This window comes from Seriola lalandi, unplaced genomic scaffold (assembly GCF_002814215.2).
Source record: "Seriola lalandi dorsalis isolate HSWRI2012SDOR001 ecotype SW California unplaced genomic scaffold, Sedor1 jcf7180002054474, whole genome shotgun sequence".
In the NCBI taxonomy this organism is placed as follows: Eukaryota; Metazoa; Chordata; class Actinopteri; order Carangiformes; family Carangidae; genus Seriola; species Seriola lalandi.
In genome coordinates, this window is record NW_019525027.1 from 310,649 (window position 1) to 330,362 (window position 19,714).

General features: G+C 40.9%; 1 protein-coding gene across 4 annotated transcripts in view; it reads left to right on the plus strand.

Moving 5' to 3' along the window:
- cd276 (CD276 molecule) overlaps positions 1-19,251 on the plus strand; it is a 64,674-nt gene extending 45,423 nt beyond the window's left edge. For 3 of the 4 annotated variants that reach the window (XM_023412025.2, XM_023412024.2, XM_087175528.1), the window contains 3 exons: positions 2,324-2,365; positions 7,428-7,466; positions 18,392-19,251. In XM_023412025.2, the coding sequence (XP_023267793.1) occupies positions 2,324-2,365; positions 7,428-7,450 (65 nt within the window). In that variant the 3' untranslated portion in view covers positions 7,451-7,466; positions 18,392-19,251. The remainder of the gene's footprint in view (positions 1-2,323; positions 2,366-7,427; positions 7,467-18,391) is intronic. The other variant, XM_023412026.2, reaches the window with a different exon arrangement.
- The last annotated feature ends 463 nt before the right edge of the window (positions 19,252-19,714 follow it).

The window sequence follows — 19,714 nt, forward strand, 5'->3', positions numbered from 1 at the left end:
TCAGTGACCATTATAACCTCCAACAGACCCCTTGAAACTCTAAGAGGACCTCTAGAACATGCTCAATGACCGCTACAACCTCTTAAAGTACCTCCACAACCTCCTTAATCACTAGAACTTCCTCAGTGACCACCTAAACAGTTTAGGTTTAAACTTTAGAATCTTCCCATCAGGCACTGAAACATCCTGAAAACTCCTGCGAACCTCCAATAACCATTAGACCCTTGTAAAGGACGCCTCTAACCGTCTCTAGATTCTGTAAATAATGCACTGACGTGGTGAATGAAAATAAAACCCAACGTAATATGTGTTAGTAAGCTCAAGCCACGCTTTTCCTTTAATTTGTCACCTGTCCGTAGATTTATTAGTCTATGTAGAAAATACTCACAAAAAACAGACATTTGTTAAATCCCTGATCCCTGAAAATTGGCAATAGAAAGCTGTTCATTATGCTTTGTTTTTTGTTTTGTTTTGTTTGTTTTTGTTTTTTTATTGAGCAACATTGTTTCATTTTTGTCATCAATAGTTGATATTCAAAGGGAGAGCAAATGAATTAAAACCTACGCAGCACAAATGCTGCTGTCATTAAGACTTATATCCTAATATGCACAAAGGTTTTAAAAAGAAGAGGACTGCTGTTTCTAAGGTGCAAGAATGAATTAATTAGGCCCACTAATCAATGTATTTATAGCACAGTAGGTTTACTAACTGGAGCCATTTGCTTTTGCTTAAGTTTGAGTCACTCATGTCAAAGCAGTGTTTGAAGAGATTCAGCAGCAGTGCTGCGCCACTGAAAGTAAAAGACAACACAAAGGCAGAAGGGAGGATGATGAGGAACAGTAACACTCTCCTGGCTTCACTGAGTAGCTGTTTCTGTCCTCTTATTCTCTCGTCTTGTATGTGGTTTGTCCAGCTTTTGGCTTAAGCCATAACCATCCTTCTTACCCCCACACATTTGAGACAGAGCCAATAGGGGCATAAAATTGAAACATTCTCAATGTACAAGGGAAGCAGTTCTCACTCCCTGCCCTGTGGATGCCCTCATCTTCACCCTGACTTTAAGGTGCCTTTAAATGAGCCTCACTCTCCTATCAAAGCCCTGCCCCCCCAAGGTATTTCCACTGCTGCCACAGTGGAGGGACTGTTTGTCGATATGGAGGTGTTGAATGAAATCGGTGAAGGTAAACGGGCTCACACATATATGTGGATCTAAAACCACAATTGTGAAGATGTGAGGCAGTATAGTGTGGTATATATTGCTTTTTTTCCTGGAGCTTTTGTGGATTTTACTCTCAAAGTATACACATTATGAACAGGTTAACTCAAAACTGTATTCTAGACTTTCATTTAAAAGTTGGCAACATAATATCCTCTTGGTACCAGTCTGCAGATTTAAAAAAATCCCCCAAAATCTTAAACTAAATAACCAAAGCCTTATTTTGAGCTGACTAATGGTAATGTGTTGTAATAACGTGTGGGCATATGCAGTGCATAATAAGGTAAAAATGTGTTTTTAGAAAGTCTCATTTCAAAATACAGCATTAAACAACAAAAGGAGAAGCTGAAGAATGTGGTGCGGGTGTACATATACAGGCTGTTTGAATCTGGAAACTCAGCACGTTCTGCTGTTGTAATAATAAGGATTTTTGCTTAATTTCCCCAGAGGATTGTAGTGTCTGCTGTCAAAGTCAGGGAAAATCAAGCAAATGTACAGAAATATAAACAAATGAATTGTGTTGCCTTGACATTTAATTTAGTTAAATTATCAGTTTAATCTCATGTATTGCCAGATACATGAGATTAAACTGATAACTGAACAAATAGTTCTACTAAATAGTGGATCTCGAGTCCAATTGCAGTGAAAATGGTGTCAGAGAATTAATATCAGCTGCTTGGATACTCTGTTCCAGTCCTATTTTTAGCCTGTGTATGTGTGTGTTTGTGTGTACATGCACACGTGTGCCATGTGCGTATGTAAGTGTGACAGCCATCACTGGGTTGCCGCACTAACTCTGTTGACAGTGGGTTTTCAGACAGCCAGCAGCTAAAGCCTAATGTGATTACTGTCTTAGTGAAAGGGCTAGGTAGGAGGTTAAGGGGTGGGTATGGCTCTGTGTGTATGTCTATGTGTGTGCGTGTGTGTATGATGTGGTGGGGTTACCATTGTGCATAGCATTCGTCGTCATATAGGCTCTCTCATCACAGCCTGTCCTTTGAGCTGTGAAGGATCAGCTCACCATGGGCTTGTGATGAAGTGACTACATTGTGCGCCTGCCTTTGTACTGTGGCTTCCACTGATAATGGCTCCTCTGTCTTCCCACAGCTGAAGAAGCCAAGGAGCTGGAAGAAGAGGAGTCAAAGACAGGTCAGCCAATCCACACCTGGACAAGCTGCTGGGTGTATCACAGACCTGCTGGTTTTACCGAGCACTGCTATGCAGGTCTATACAGCAAATGCTAGTCCGGAAACAGCAGCAGTTAAAGTTTTACATCATTTAGATAAAACTGATATTGAAATATTGAAATATATTTAATCTTTTCAGCTCCCTGAGCAGTGTAATAATGCAAGGCTATAAACATTGTCAGGCACAGACATCAGTAAATTTTATCCACTGAGTCGAAATAAGAATTAGTGCAGCGTCAAGTGGGCAGCCCAGCCAGACTTAGCCTGTAAATAGGCCAAATAATTCTTTACACATGCTAAATCTCAGTGGAAACTTGATCTTGAATTGTATTTTCTATAATTCTTATTTTATCTACAATGCAAAGCAGCGAAGTTACAGAAATATCAACTAACATAAGAAACACCCACAGATTATTCTGTCTTCTTTCAAAAGAAGTCCAGGTGACTTGATGGTATCCAGCAGAACAAGTAACTGAATGTTAAGTTTGTTTGCGGAAGTGTGAGTGAACGCTGATGGAGCACGAGTGCGTCTCAGGAATGTGACCGAGTCTGGGCACCGAATCCATTCAACACAGCAGCCCAGTGGCATATAACTCTTCCACTATGTGTTTGAGACAGAGAGAGGGAGACAGACGCACTCATTTAGTGATGCCAACAAGCTGTTTTACATTATACGTTCCATCAAAGCTACCGCCGTAACTGAAAAATCTATCTTGTCTATAAATTTAATGGTAACAAGTTCCACAAAATGCCAACAATAGTGCTGCCGTGTCCTGCAGTCAAATAACTCTGTTTACCGAGCCAAAGTTTGGCTAGCTGTTTCCAGTCTCTGTGGCTAGCTGAGTTAGTTTTATATTTACTGCACAAATGAGAGTCAATTTTCTTATTTACCTCTTTGCAAGAAAGTAAATAATCCTATTACCTAAAATGTTAGACCAGTCCCTCAAAACGTATTCAGTTACAAATTCAAGATTTCCTTTGACTTTTCATTTGGAGGAAGCCATAGGTTTTGCTCAGCACTCATCTTTTGCTTTTCAAGAGTGCTAGTGAACCAGGACAAAATACTTCTATGTGTGCTTACTTTTCCGTGATGAGAGTGATGTGATATTTTGCTTCGTATGAATATGACCTTATGAGTCCAGAATTAATTTTGCCATTAGCAAGCAGAGCAAGCTTCTTCTGCCTGCCCAGCCTCAGTAACTACCCCTCACAGTCCTGAACAGTTCTCCCTCAAGCGTTAATGTCATTAGAGTTATTCATTTGACTCTTTCTTTAGTCTGATTGAATTATTTAGCCTTTCTGTGAACAGCAAAGTTAATACCATGTGATTTTAATAAGCTGAGAGGTGAGGGAGAGTCTCTGAGTGAAGGGGGACAATGACTTTTATTCTCTAATGCCTCTCTCATGAATGTTTCAGTGAGATCTGTGCAGCCAAGAGCAGGGTCAGCCAACCCACAACTAGTGAGACTTAATAGTTGAGCTTTAGCTGAAGGGGCTGGGCAAAAGAGAATAGAGCTGGGGGACTGTAGTATGCCTGTACTGCCGTGACAAGAAAGCAACTTGCAGCCACCCTTGCTCCGCGCACCTGGTTCATCCAGGTGGACGTTGTGGGCGGTGAGCTGGTGAAGTCAAGCTAATGGCTCAGCCTTCTGAGATCACTCAGTAAGCACTTCAGACAGGCAGCTTTGTTTTGCCATCTGGCTCCAATTGCGCTGACAAAAGCAGAGGTTCCTGCACGAGACAAAGGAGCTGAAATGAGCCCCACTTTAATAAACCCAGGATGATGGGGAGCCACGTTTGTGTGTTATCTTAATGAACTGTCCAAAGGAGACTGCGCCTCCCCTTTCAAAGCCAGCCTGATTGGAACAATAACCAGTGATTACTAGGGACCTGGGCTCATTCATTTGCAGTGGAGTAGGATCCCTTTGTTGCTTTTACACCAGAGGCAAATAATGTTTAACAAACAGTGGAGCACAAATTCTGGATTTATTTGCAGTGCTAAAGCCAACAGCAACCCCTTCACACACTCAAAACGCACACTCACAGGTCCACACGTGCAATCTCATGCAAAGGGACACACACACCACGCAGCACACACAGAGAAGGAGCACTGTTATGCGCTAATGTACATCCTCATGCAGAGATGTGCAGTGTGTACAGTTCCTACTGCCTTCATCCGTCACCTCCCCACCTCCTCTCTTCAACGTGTTCAGTAATCTGAGCGTGATGTGCTGTTTAGAGGGGGCCGCAGTCACGCAAGTGCGGCTCCTCCTGTCAGAAGTTGGCTTGAGTTTCTGTTCTCTAGCCCCTGTCTCCCTAAATCCTGGACTCTAAGGCGTCAGGCCTTAGCAACAAGGCCCTGGAATAGAGTGTTAGTCAGTGACCCAGTTCTTTCATAGACAACGAATTGTCGGAAAGAACAATTTGACACGCCCTCTGAAAAGGGAGCTCCATGTGAAAAACGGGTTTATTAACCCTTCTTTTCCGAGGCGAGGTCCCATGAAGGTGGAAGGTTAGGGAATATCAGGCCTTTTGAAGCAGATAGCAAAGCGAAGCCCCACCCTTCACTGTCTTCTGACTCCTTCATGTCAAGTCCACCACTGAAAGCCCAGTACCTCATCGCCGTGAATATTGTGTGGATTTTGAAAGTCTAGCTAGCTAAGGCTATGTAAAGGTGACTCTTGAGCAGATAGACAGAAACAAGGACAGCTGTGCCAGGGTCAAAATCACCTCTGTGCTTATTATATTCCCCTTCTGTCTTGCCTATTGAGTTATTCAGATAGCGATGAAAATACAACACTTTAATGCACGGGGAACATGTCTCTCATGGGCATCATGCGTAAATGAATTTAAAGATTTCAGTGGCTGTATGTTCCTTGGAATTACATATTTTTATTGCTTCTGGGAATATGATCCATTTTACATTTAGTCAATTTTAGTATAGATTGGAAATAGTTTTTACACGTCCATTTAACCATTAAATCAGTGTAGGGAATGGACTGTCTGTAGGCAACTAGTATCAACTAAAGAAATAGTTATAATAAATTTCATTTTGTAAAATCTGGCTGTTCCCTAATATTGATTGTTGCAAAATACCTGACTTCAAAAGGTAGCCCTGTGGAGTCTTTGACCACTAGTTGTGCTATGAAGCAATGTTTACAAGCGGGCTTTGTTTGTTTTCAGGCAGTGCAATTCATACCCTGCTGTTTGTTTCATGTTATTCCACTGATCAACTGTTGATAATTTTTGCAACTGTTTTATGAGGAAAGAAACGCACTCAGCATGTTTGTTACACCTCAAGGATACATACAATGTGCTTTGGTGAGAAACACTGAGCGTAAACAGAACTTTTGTTTGTTTACGAAAAGCTCCACAGGCCACCTTTAAGTTAGTTTGTTTTTCTTATTTACTGTATTGGCATAAATTTGCAAGCCCATTTAAAGCAACAGAGTATAAAGGTTACGGCAGAAATCCCTGAACTGGAGTTGTAGTGCCCCACACTGAAAAAAGAAAAAACTTGGAATTGGATTCTTGGGATATGTGGCATTCACAGAGCAAGGCTTATTAAAAAGTTGCATATTCTAAACATAACCCAGTTTGACAGACCTGCAGGTCACGAACATACCATTCCACATTGCTACAGTTGGAATTAGGAAGGCCCTGGAAAGCAGCCCCAGGCAGCTCCGCTTGACATGCCCTCCCTTTCCACTGGCACCAAATACTCAGCCACTGGGCTCTCCCAACGGTCACACATTACTGACTAAACATATGTAAATAGAACATTCATGTTGCCTTCATTATTAGATGTGGGTCACTGGATAACTTCAAGAGCACTAATTAAAAGAGCTCCCTGCACACCATTGCTTAGTAGTTGCACACACATTATTCAAGCGCTGCACTCATGTTCCTTGCTGGTTCAGCACCATGCAGTAAGCTGCATGTTTACTACTGTGTTTTCTCCAAGGGTGAACCCAGAGAGATGGAGTTTCGTTTTGAAAAGCTAAGTAACACTGGTCTGATAATAATGGGAATAATAAAAATCATATCATATAAATCATATAGGTGTCACACTACCCCAAATTCTCTAATTATATACAAACAGATGTTCCCTGTGCTTGCTTTCTCTTTTTATTTCTCTATCTTCAACATATGCAAGTGTTATTATATATTACAAAAGGGGATTGTCAGTTGTTGAGAAACTTTTTTTCTCTCCGTTTGTTCCTCCTTTGCCTTGAGTTTGGGAAGAAACTCATCAAGAATGTGCTGCACACTGAGCAACTTCTGCAACCTCTCAGAGGTTATCTACTGGTCCGTGAGGAAAAGGCCACCAGATCCTTGTCAGAAGAGATAGAGGAAAAATAGCAACTCCTAAATCATTTGGAATAATGAGTGTTGTCACAGTTAATATTAGTCAAACCACTGAGTGCTGTGCATCACAACAACAAGGGCAGTCCCACTGCTCACTGGTTTGCATACTAGGCAAAAATTGACAGTGCAAATCGCTACTTTTGGAGTGAAAGCAATCTTTTTTCCTGGGCTGAATCCCCCTGTACAGGCGCCATCTACATCCTTCTGCCACCGCCACCCCCACCCCCCTTCCGCTCCCCCCTTTCCCCCTTCTGTCATGTAATCTACGCTCCTCTGACAGCACAGCCAAGGTCCAGTGGGAGAGTGCCTATCCATCTCACTACCCCAATCTGCCTCCCCTGTTTGGTTCCACATGAGCACTCAGCTGCTGTGACTAATTAAATAAAGCGCTGTGCCCTCTGCTTCCTGTTAGCCATGGCAAGGTTGGTGCACAGAGATGGAGCAGAGGAGGAGGAGGAGGAGGAGGGATGCTGAAGGAGGAGGGGAAAAGCGATAACAGCTACAAAGCCTGAGATAATGCTTTGGTCCATGAGACAATAGACATGAAAGTTGACGCCAGCGTGACCACTGTACAGTAATTGCACTGTTCACAGATCTTTTATTGATACAATATTCTGACCTCAAGTGTTCAGTCTTGTCTGTTTTCTTCTCCTCAGCCATGACACCACTGAAAAGTTAAGGCCAAGAGAATAAAGGTGAGTATGATTTCAATATGTATATGCATGTGTTAAGTACATGTGTTTTTATGTGTTGCTCAGATGTCACACACTTTCTCTTTATCACAATTGCCTGGTATTCTCAGCAGTAATTCTCTGGAGGACACAATGTCTCTGGAGGTTAAGGGTAAGTGCTGCTGTAATGAAGCTAGGCTGCATTAATTCAGCAGACAGTCGGGAATATGAGAAGTCTTGACATTTTGATTTCAGGAATCACAGGGTCACTGGCTGATATGATAAATCTATTTCATTTTATCTGGCAACATAATTCCAGATACAAACATAAATTCCATGGCCTGCTCAAAGCCACTATAAGAGGCTGATTGATGATAAACATTTAATGTGTGAGTCATGCAGCCTGTCTTTCTTCTTCTTTCTGTCAGAAACTACGAATATTCAGTGTCATCCTCATGAAGTTTTCAAAGTGGCAGCTTCAGCTCGTGAGGAGCTGCAGCAGGCCATTTTGGTGTTTACAACAAGCCGTACAAAATAAGGTTACTAGGATCATTTTTGCAACATTTAAGCAATGTGTCACTGCTTTTTTTCGGACCCATCTTGAACATTACATGTATTGACGAGGAAAACTAGAGGAGAAAAAAGACATTATCTGCTTCCAGGCATGTCCCTATTAACCACACCCGCACTACCCAGTATTCACTGTGAATTTTGCAGTCAGAAATGCCATCCTCACCATCACGTTGGCTGGCTACATGCCCCAGTTACTATTGTAGAGACACTTGCACAGTTCTTCTTTTTCTTCTCTTCTTCTTCAACTTCTCACTTTTTCCTGTTGGCAGTGGTTGAACTGACACCACAACTTTATGGCATAATAATGGCACAAATTTTACTTCTTTTTTAAAAGCAGACTGGTAGCTACAATCACGACCCCCAACTGGCTTCTTGGCTGTTGATCTTAAGAGATGGATTTCTGTAGTTTTCCGACGATGTCACCTCACAGCATGGAAACATGGTTGAAACAGTCCCCACAATGCAAGGCTCTTTTCAGTCTTTAATAATGCACCAAAGTAGTCATAAGTACTGTTGGATGAGTGATTGTTCATCAGAAAAAATATGCTGTATACTGTATGCTCAGTGTAAAGTCACAGAATTAGTAAAGTATTAAGGAAAGCAGAACAGCATACATAAACATGAAGTTACATCATAGACAGATTCACAAAACAGGTTCCATTCACAATATATAGATTAAAAAATCTATAATAATAGTGACATAAAAATGCCCCATAGAGCAGTGACATAAAGTATTGTTTTCATAGCATATGAAGGATTTTATGAACTATATTGGAGACCAAAACTACAAATACTATGTGCTGATGTAAAAAAGAAATATATATCAAAGTAAAAAAGACAAAGTATGTTGTATGTTAAGTAGTGTAGAGCCTCATCTTGGGAGAAAGGAGGTGGTGAATAGAATTTCAGCACCATGGACAGTTACACTCCCCACTCCGACAGCATGTGAGAGTGTTATTGAGTGTTCTGGACACTGGCGGCATAAATGGCCTGCTTGATTTGAACTGAAGAAAGAGCGTATACCTGGGAACACAGACAAACAGACTGGTAACCGGATCCTGTCTGTAGGACATATGAAGAATTTGCACATAATTTGGAAAATGATTCACCCAGACTGAGAGAAACCTCTTCAGTACAGCTGCATTACATGGATTCACCACAGAAATGGCACCACAGGTGGAGGAATGCCGCACTGGGTGCTTTACATCATCTGGAATTGCCCTGCCAGAGGTGCTCCCATGACTTCCTCTGGCTCCTGATATCAGTAAACCTCACTCTCTCTCTTTTACCTCCCGCTGTGCACATGAAAAGGGCATCAAGCTGTTCTTTGGAGACCAGTCATTGATCAGTTATGGTATGCCATTCGAATATCATTACAAGGTGTAGGACATTATTCTTATGCTGACCTTTCTACTTCTTCAGTGTCCAAGTTATGGAGAAGTGTTGTCTTTACTATGTTTGAATGTTGGGTAGGTAGGTGTATCTCGGAGCGGAATGATGATAGTGTGTGTTATTTCTAGTAACCCACTTATATTGTCACACTCAGGGTTGACTGTATGGCTGCCTCTCTTTTTTAATGACTCCACTCTAATAGCAGGGTGACCTAGTCCCGGAACAGCAGCAGTAATACAGTGGTGCGCAAGCAGGCTTTTCCCACAGTGATGGAAGCCAGGGTGCTGGCAGTATGGGACCTTGTGAACCTCGGGGAGAGGAATGGGTCACTCCCAGGAGTGGCCTTATGTTCACTCAACCATGGCCAGCCTGTGTCCCTCACTGAGCACAGCACATAGACCTCTGTAGGCCAGAAATAACCAACAAAGGATAGCAGTTGTTAAGGCAGAGGATATTTTTGTCTTAAAAGGAGAAAAATATCTTTTCCTTTTTTTTTTTTGTTTTGACATGGATGTTTTGATATTGGACGGTGATATTTTTGGAGACATTTTGGAGGCACTCCATCAATTCTGCTTTGACACATGCTGAAGCTTTTTTGTCACTCTGGTTCTGGAGAGATAACAGGATGGTGTAGCTGGTCTGTCTTTTGTCAGAAAATGAGACACAGTTTGATTGATTTAGCTATTTGTTGGTGAATATTTCTTGCTTTTTAAGACCATTCCAGCTTAACTCTGCTAATAAGTGAAACCTGTACTCAAAGTGCCTGTATTCTTAAAACTTTTCAGCAACTCAGAAGCAGGACATATTTGATATGCTGTGTATATTTGGCATCCACGTCTGTGTATGTGTGTGTACAGTATGGGCACACATCTATTGCGGAGGAGGTAGGGTAAAATAAACTGGATGATACTGCTAAGTCACACCACTGTCTATGAGTCACACTTACCTCACTACTATCTCACATTAGCATGCAGTAGGGAGCCACGCTATATGTGTTCTTCACTGTGCCTCTAACTCTTACTTTCATAACCAGCAGTTTGGTGTCAGTTGTGTGAATACTTTTTTTATTACAAGGTTGTACAGTTACACCTGGTTTTTATTATACACGGATTGGTCATTGCCATAAAGCAGCAGCACGCAGAGTGAGTAGAAGGTGATGGAAGGTGCAGAAAGTAATTTCCTGTAACTAGCCAAAATAAAGTCTGGCCAGTAGGAGTCAAAGAGAGGACATTTGTCATTACTGTAGTATCCACTGACCTTCACCGAGACTGTTATTGCTCGGTAATATCCCATAGCCCCTAGACCTCCCCGCTGCTGAATCATCCTAGATCAATTATTCTAATATTTGTGTGGCAGTTTTGCCATCGATTAATGCATTTATGCAGAGTGCAGCATATCTTATTTAATAAAGCAAGGTTCTGCATTTAATTAAGTCGTTTTAGAGTCAGGGGGCACGTTGTTTTCATAAACCTTTGCGTTATCGATACACGTGTTCATCCATGACTTATGTTTATCCACTCAAACTTTTATTGTTTCATTACTTGCTGCCAAGCACAGATAACATAGTAAATGGCTATCTGCAGCACGCTCAATATCTTGCAGATAGGGCACACTGCTTTGTTGCCATTGTTATTGGCTCGGATTCAGTGTGTGGTATCGCAAATGTTACATGCTGATCCATACGGCAACGTAGAGGTTTCGGAAACTTAGACAAGAGACACATTAAAACTGTCTGTTAATCACTGTCATCTTTCCCCTGTTCCTCTACCAAGAGTGAAATTCTGTGAGCAAGCTGTGGTGGTTCTCCTTCCTTCTCTTCGTACTCACCCAACAGAGTTAAGTCAAAGTCAAGACCACTTTCATAACTATGGGCCAAAATCCACAATAGTCCAAAAGCTAATGATGCTTCAGTGTGAGTCACTTGTTATTTTCCAGTTTTCTGCTTTTTCCTTTGAAGTTTCCTCTTTTTTTTGCCAGTGGAAGGATACTCACTGATTGTTGCATAACCTCAGTGGCTGAATAATGCTGGTTCCCAGCAGCACTTGGAAAAAGCCGTCAGTATTATTGTTCTTTGGGCTGTAGAGCTAAATGCATTAATTATACAACTGACTCATCTGACATAAAAATAGTATCTTAGAAGCAATATTGTCCAAAGAAATCTTACAAATTCTCAGGTGAAAAACTGCATTGATTTACAAGACCTGGGTTCATAATTTAAAAAGATTTTTTAAAGTCTCTTTGGTTCTTTTTATATGTAAAGGGGCAATAAGGAATAGTACTGTGCAGAACCCTGCCCTAGCTAGAGATGGCTGCAAATGAGAAGAGAATAAATATTCAAAGGTAGACATGAAGGGAATAAAGAAAACTCAGCATGGACCACCCGGTCATCTACCTGAGGACTTTCGATGAATTCCAATGAGAATGCAGATGACGTTTCTTTTAAAATAGACCCTGTAGGTGCAATTAGTGCTACATAATGGCACTTTCCCAGCTCCTTCAGCACAGCTGTGAAATATTGATTTAATTCACCCCTATATATTCACTTAAACTCCGTACTGTCATACTAAGAATATATCTCATTGTTACACTTTTTTGCAATAATAGCTCAGGGTTTACTCTGTCATGGTTTTATAAGTACAGACTGCACATAGGGAGTTCTTTTTCAAAGGATGGGGAAAAGATAAAAGGGGGTAAAATAGAGAGAAGTTTGAAAGGAGAAAACTAGTCTAAGTGTATTTAAAAGGCTGCTGCAGCCAGGTGTAGGAGATGGGATGTGAGCCCTTAGATGATCCGATTTTATTTAGTTGGTGGGAAGAGTAGTGGAGGTGTAGGAGAGACAGAAGGGAGCTTCTCTAGTTCCTCCCTGCTGTATGTGGCAGGTGAGGCCTAGCAGACACTGATGATGTCAGACAGGACACTTACGATGGACTCTTTCCAGGGAGGTGTGGGGTGTCTTGAAGTGGCATTTGACTCACTATTCCAGTATCTCTGATCTCTGCATTATTTATGCTCTTGTCTCAGCCATTTATCAACATTTTTATACCTTGCAGCCTCATTCTACAGTACATCACCTGTGATGGAATAGGTTGCAGCGATGATAGCCTCTGAGGGAAGCCAATAACTGAATATAGTGGCTCATATTGATATCAGAAAACTGTGGAATGGACAAGTGTGCTGTGTAGCAATCTCTGCATACTGTTGAAAACCTTGGCAAACATCCATCCACATCAAAATAGTGCAGTGAAAAATAAAATATAACAAGTAAAATGCTGTGCTAGCTCCACTTTCTTACCTTTATATTAATTTTTATGACATGAAACTGGTAATATGCGAGCTGTGGTAGGAGCTGCACAGCGACTGAATCAGTGATCAATGACAACTAATGAACATGGTAGGAGTTCTGCTCTGTTTGCCTCTCCACAGAGAGCTGCCTTCTCTAGAGAGCTCTTTTTCTCCTATTTCTGCCAGAAAAGCACAGGAGCCTTCATTGAAACCAACTGCCTCTGGGCTCAATTAACTACCATAGATTACTCATAATGCAGATGAGAGACTGTGTACAAGAGCACCGATGTGGTCATGTTGAAAAACACACACAAACGGAAGTGTGTGCATGAATACACACAACTGGGACATTGTGATGCTGAGATATTCCATCAATGTATAGATGATTTAAAAAAAAAAAGCCCCATAAAAAGTACATAACAAGCAAAGTAAAGCAATTATTGGGATGATCAAAATAGACACTAAATGTATATTCTCTGAGGCTTGATGTACAAAAGCATGGGCATCAAATGGAGCATTTAAAATGTTAATGTAAAAAGCAAAAGGCATTTGATCTGTAGTCTCCATGATAACTCTTAAATGTTGCATGCTTGCAGACCCAAGGACACCCACTGGCACCTCTGACCCTGCATCGCATGTATGTTTTGCAGTGTTGTTGTGAGCTCCATGGTAATGACATGGTTTGCTTTATGTGCGGCCACTAGGCCGTGGCTTTTGTCATAGCATATTAGCATCACTTAATATTCGTCACTCAGGACGCTTGCTGTCAGTTTCCCTCCCATGAAGACAGCACTTTCTGACCATTCATTAAACCCGAGCCTCATGATATCTGAGTCTCCCTCTAGGTTTCTCTGAACTTTTGCTCATTTGAAATGTCCCATTTGCAGCAACCAACAATGCCTGGAGTTCAGTTTTTTAAGCCTAAATTAGTCTTGTCACAAGTTGGAGCTGGCGTTTTTAAATGGATCCCAGCCTATTGTTCACAGAGGATGGCTATCAAAGAGAATATGTTCTGCACCAGAGAATTTACAGATGGCACAAACCTAAACAGTGAACAGTCCTCCCACTGGGATGGAAATATGCTAAATATGTTGTTTATTGAGTGGCGAGATGACTTTTATGTGTAGCTTTCTGAAGTGTGTACACATTATCGTGAAGTTGCACATGCTCAGCCAGAGGGAGTTTAAATATTCACGTCTTTGCATGCTACCTAACTTTTTTTTTTTGTTTTACTGTAGAAGTAGATAAACTAATGAGATAAGGAGGACCATGATCAAATGTGCAGACAAAGTCATTCTAAATTTGAATGTTGAAAGGCACTGACTTGAGAATGTTTTTTGGAAAGAAGTTTTTCTTGTTACAGCTAAAGCATCAGATGTGATTGTTTTATTGTGTCACATGCATCTGATTAGTTGTGCATCAGTTAATATTCAAGCTGTCATTCAGTTAAAATGATAATTTTACTCTCATTTCCTCTGGTTGGACATTATCTCAAACAACCTGTATATTCAGGCCAGTCACTTATTATCACTTACAGCCTTTTTTGTCATCGCTGCCTCCGGTCTGCAGAGTTGTTTTAAGCAATTACACATTTGTCTGTGTCATTTCCATCCCTTTATTTTACAGTCTGTGACATTGGCAACAACAAGGTGCAGAGACACAGTGGGATATCAGTAATTGTGCATCAGGCAGCAGTTGCTTATTGCTATAAAATGGGTGCCAAACTATTTTTACACACCATGAAACTGTGTAATTTTACATTAATAAAAATCATTAAAAGAGCAAAAAGATATATAGTGTGTGTTACTATGGCACTGACCCACAATAGGCTGAAGTGTGAAATGAAATGGGGCTGAATGTAAACTCATTGACGTAACCATGTCACAGTCCTTCAGCTCTGCTCAGTTCAGCTTATAAGGTTACAGTCACCTTCACGCTGCATCAGCAAACAAATAAATCACAACACAGGTGGAAGATGGTCATGGCATGTCACCCTAAATATTCATCCAGATTAACATGCCAAGAGTGTAAGTGGTATAGGGTAAATTGAGGTGGCCAGTATCCCAGTGTGAGCACAGAATGAACTGTGACTCTTTCTATTTCCCCTCCTTCTACCTTTCTCCTGGTACTGAGTCACCTCGCCTTTGGGGCTTACCACAGGAGTCTCTTCAAACGATCCTTTAGACTGAAGTGAAGAATCAAGATTAATGCACTTCCACGTCCCACCCAGGCTCTGGGGGGAAAAGTCTTATAATTAACACCAGGGGGCTGCAGGTTGCTTTTGGAGAGAGGTCGAGGGTGGGGTACCTCAACCATAGAAAAAAGAGCTGATAAAGATTGTTAGAGTGTGGTGTATGCTCCTGCTTTGGAATAACAATGGAGTGGTAACAGAATGACCTGTCATACACCTCACTCTGGCTTATTGTTATTGGGACAAAGTGGAGAGGCCTGTAACAAGAGCTACTGGGTTACTGCATCATTCATAGTGATCATTGTGAATTATCACTGCACAGGACCATTGTTTTTTTTTTGTTTGTTTTTTTTGTTCGTTTTTTGGACAATTCCATATAGTCCTGCTCCTGCAGAAATTTCTACACATTTCTGCAACACTGTTTTCTGCTAAGTAACTGTGTGGCCCATCCTGCAGGGAAAAAGAAACCCTAATGAAATGTATCACTGTAAAGAAACGCTGATTTAAAGGAATAGAAATTTAAAAAAAAATACTAATTCATTTTCTTGATGAGAGTTAGATAAAGCGCTCTTGTGTCTGCACAATCAATATAAAGCAACAGCTAGCAGTTTGTTGGGCTAGCTTAGCACAAAGACTGGAAACAGGGGGAAACAGCTAGCCTAGCTTTGTCCACCAGTTTTACAAAAAAACAAAGTGTATAACAACTAGTTGTGGTTTTACACTCAGGGTGTATGTGCCCAGACTATTTATGGGCCACGACAGGTCAGTGGCACGATCCTCTCTCCTGTGTATATAAGCTTTACTTTTTGAAGCGATCAAACAAAACATCTTATAATGTGTTATTTAGTTAACTGCTAATATGCTAGAAGGAGGATTTTGTTTCAGCCAGAGTCCAGCTAGCCGTTTACCCCATATTCCAGTCTTTCTGCTAAGCTAAACTAACTGATATTAACTCTAGCTTCATGTTTACAGACATGAGAGTGATATCAATCTTCTCATCTAACTCTCAGCAAGAAAATATATAATATACTTCTCAGATGTGAAACTGTTTACCTTTTAATATTAAGGTTTTAGAACACATTACCTGAAAACAATCATTATTAAAAGCCTTTAAAAAACATTAAACAAATCAGGTGCCCGAATGTGAGACTTCAAAGCAGCAGTGATTTTGCTTTTATTTATTTATCAGCTTTACATTGTGATTGCTAATTTGTAATTTCTCTTATGTTTGTATAACTGACTTCACAACTTATTCTAAAAAGAGGGAGCTGGTGAAAGAGAGACACAATGCAGTTTTTCGACTTTATTTGGTGGCATCGTTGGAGGCATAAACCATACAGTTTACTTGAAGGCTATGTTTTTACACGCATGGTTAAGCCTAATAATAATAGCCTCTTATATTTCTTCCTACGCTGATGATACTAACGGCTATTTAAATATCTCCCACACTCCACTATTTGTGTCCTGCAGGACCCATGGGATCCTATTTCTATTGCAGCCCTCTGCTTTAAGGCTTGTAGGGTATTTGTTGAAATGTAAATGTATCCATGAAAGCAGGTCCGTATATCCTCTTTGAGTAGTATACATTGTACCTCATAATTATCCATTCTCGCCTAGTTAAATTGTCATGGTGTGTTTGATCATCTGGTAATGATCTTTAAGTATCACCAAGGTTAAGCCACTTTCTCATTATCCTCGATGCTTCTCCAAGGTTATTCACAAACATTTACTTTCATAGTCCCATGCCTGGTGTTTGAAGGGGAAGTTACCAACAGAGAGAATGAGATATGGCACTTACATTTCAATGTAAATTAGGAAAGAAACGGGCACGGCATGGCTTTACAATGGTTCATTAGATTGAATCCACTGTGCCGCTGTATCTTTTATGTGAACAATCTCCTATCGCCAGAGTAAATTAGTGTGCAATCTCGTGAACCTGCTGTAAATGAATCTGTCCATCAGCCTGCGTCTCAGGTGTTGGAGTGGAGGAGCGGTGCTGCCCTGCCATGGCTGCTTTGGATTCTCAGACAGAGAGAAACTGTTAAACACTTAAGTTGGAGTTTACTTTTGATTGCCAGTGTTAACAGTCCCAGAGAAAAAAAAAAATCTTTTCAGGGTGGTTGTTTCAGTTTTTTTTTTTTTATATTTTAATTGACTCTGCTGTTCATCCAGTGTCTGGGTGAAGGTAGAGGTCTTTCATTCCAGCATGACACCTCTTTGAGAGACATGTCCTTAGATCTCTCCAGGGGCATGTAGGGATCTGATGAGAAAATGCATGTGTGAAAATTGTGTTTTGTTCATCTGGGTGATGACTAAGTTGGCAAGTTGGATTACCTTCTGACAGGGAGCAAATGGAAGAGCCCTGCTCCATAAAACAGATATTGTTGCAATGAGCTTTGCAATTTGCAAAGATTCCTATCATTCAGTTGCAGTGACTTTATAACTGTATCAGTTTTTACTTTTGAAGCTGCTGGCAATGCCCTTAGGGTTTCATTTAGGATTTATCCACATCACACCAGCTGTCATGTGTAAAAATGTAATAAAGGCATGATAATGAGTGTCAATTATCCAGGTAGGAGAAGCTCACTAACAGACCTATTTTTGTATTTCCTGTGATAAAATAGTAGGCTAGACACAGTGAGTGTTTCAAACACGAAAATACATCTGTTTACTGAGTGCACAGGGTCAGCGCTATTCAAGTTACAGTATATGTAAATCAAAAGTAAAGATTCATGATGGGTTTAGACAAGCAGCTAAAGTCTTAATGGAACAAAGAGCATGAGCAGAATTTCCACTCCCACAAAGCATTTTTTTTATGTTGTATATCTCAACAGGAAACAGAAATAAAAAGATTTGTCCTGATGGGCAAGCCCACTGTATTCATTTTAGAATCCAGTTGCATGCAGATATAGCTGACTGCCTTGAATAATGTATCTAAAAGCTGGACCTCCAAGCATATAGCTGACTATATTGCTTTTAAAGGCTTCAAGTAGAAGAGCTTCATGTGTGACATAATTAAATTTCAACCAAGTTAATTCAAACTGTTTAATGATGCAGGGAGAACAATTTCTTTCGCTGTGCTAGTGGTGGGGTGGTCCACAGGGGCTACGAGTGAGGAGAAGCATTAGAAGTTCAGAAAGACACTTGTGATATACAGAGACGAGGATGACTAGATGGAGAAAGACTTGAGCTTGTCGCATCTTGGAAACACAGCTTCCTTTTGCTGTATATGTTAATTTAAAGGTGCTAAATTTGCTTGTTTTCGCCATTTATTTTTCATTACTATTTTTTTTGCTGTTACAAATAATAATAATAACGGCAGAAAATTATTAATAATCTACACATGAGACCAAATATTATCAGTGGGATTAACGCTGTTTATCTGTTATTGGGTTAGCCGCTGGTTATTGTGACCACCCTGCAGTGTTTCATTTTTTTTCCAAAGCTAATAACCTCTCCCATGTTGAACAGCCCGATATTATACATATTGTGTTTTTGTGTCTTTTTCCAGGAGTCTGGGCCAGACGGCGGGTAAGAGATGAGTCTGGCGGGTAATCCCACTCCACCTATCCATCAACCTGGAGACTATTTCCAACGTCCCCTACAGAATGTCAAAGCCTCGCTGAGCAGAAGATGAGTCCATCATCTTCTTTCTAAGACTTTCCCCCCGAGTTTCCATCAAAACACATAAACATATCATGTGCCATTATTTTCTATTGCCCTCCCCTCCCTCTCTGTCAATGGAGGGCCACGGCAGTGAGTGAATGCAGCTGAGTGGGTTGTGTTCTATGCAGTATGCAAAAGAGAAGCTCTGTTTGAAAACTACTGGATGTGACAGGATCCTTTCTCTGTCGCTGACATCACTGTGTATGGGCTGCGATGGGGCATGTGCCAGAGACACTTAAAGAGATGACCCTGCCTCAGTTGCCATCACTGTCTCTCTGCCAGAGAGAGAGCTTGGCTCTCCCATTACTCCTGCACTTGCTAATTAGCGTCTGTCGTTGGAGTAACTTGTACCTGTCAGTGTGTGCCGCTCTCCTATATTCAGTAACATGAAGGAATTGAAATTGAATGCCAGCTAAGCTCCAACAAACTGCAAATGGTGCATGGGATACACCCTGATATTCTCACTGACCTGACAGCCTTACATGTAAGAAATTGTTTTTAATGAACACAGACGATCTCAGCTAGTTTGCTACTGCTGGAGTGGAATGTTTTATCTCTTGCAGGCTACAGCCTATACAGATTGTTTTATTGCTTTTTTTTTTAGGTACTTGAGCAAGTCCCTGTGCCATATGTCCATGTAGGAATACCAAAGCCGTTTGTGTCAGATAACCCAGTGCCTATTTACATTAAAGAGACATGGTGAAACTGCCTGGTCATTGGTAATTATTGGTTCCATTCCCAGTGCCACTTTGTGCTTGTTCAGGCAGAACAAGGTAGAGTTTATTACAGACATTCCTTCAACCATAGGATAAGCCATGCTGCTCAAATTCATCCTTCCACTTTTCCATTAGTTGATTTATCTGCCAAATAGACTATTCTACATAATGAGTAAAACATGAATTATGGTCAGAGTAATACAAATATTTCATTTACATGCAGATCAACACTGACAAGTTGAATTGTTCCCAGTTAGACGCAGTCCTATTTTAGGGCTAATCCCTCTCTGTTTGCAGATGCTCAGTCATCCCAAACATTTTACTTGTTTTGAATAATGGATTTTCTCTGTGATTGTTTGTTGCTGTCATACGAGAAATAGCTACCTTGCATCAAGTCTGACTTGTATAAGTAGTGCAGAAATACCTCCCCAACACACCCACACACTCGCATG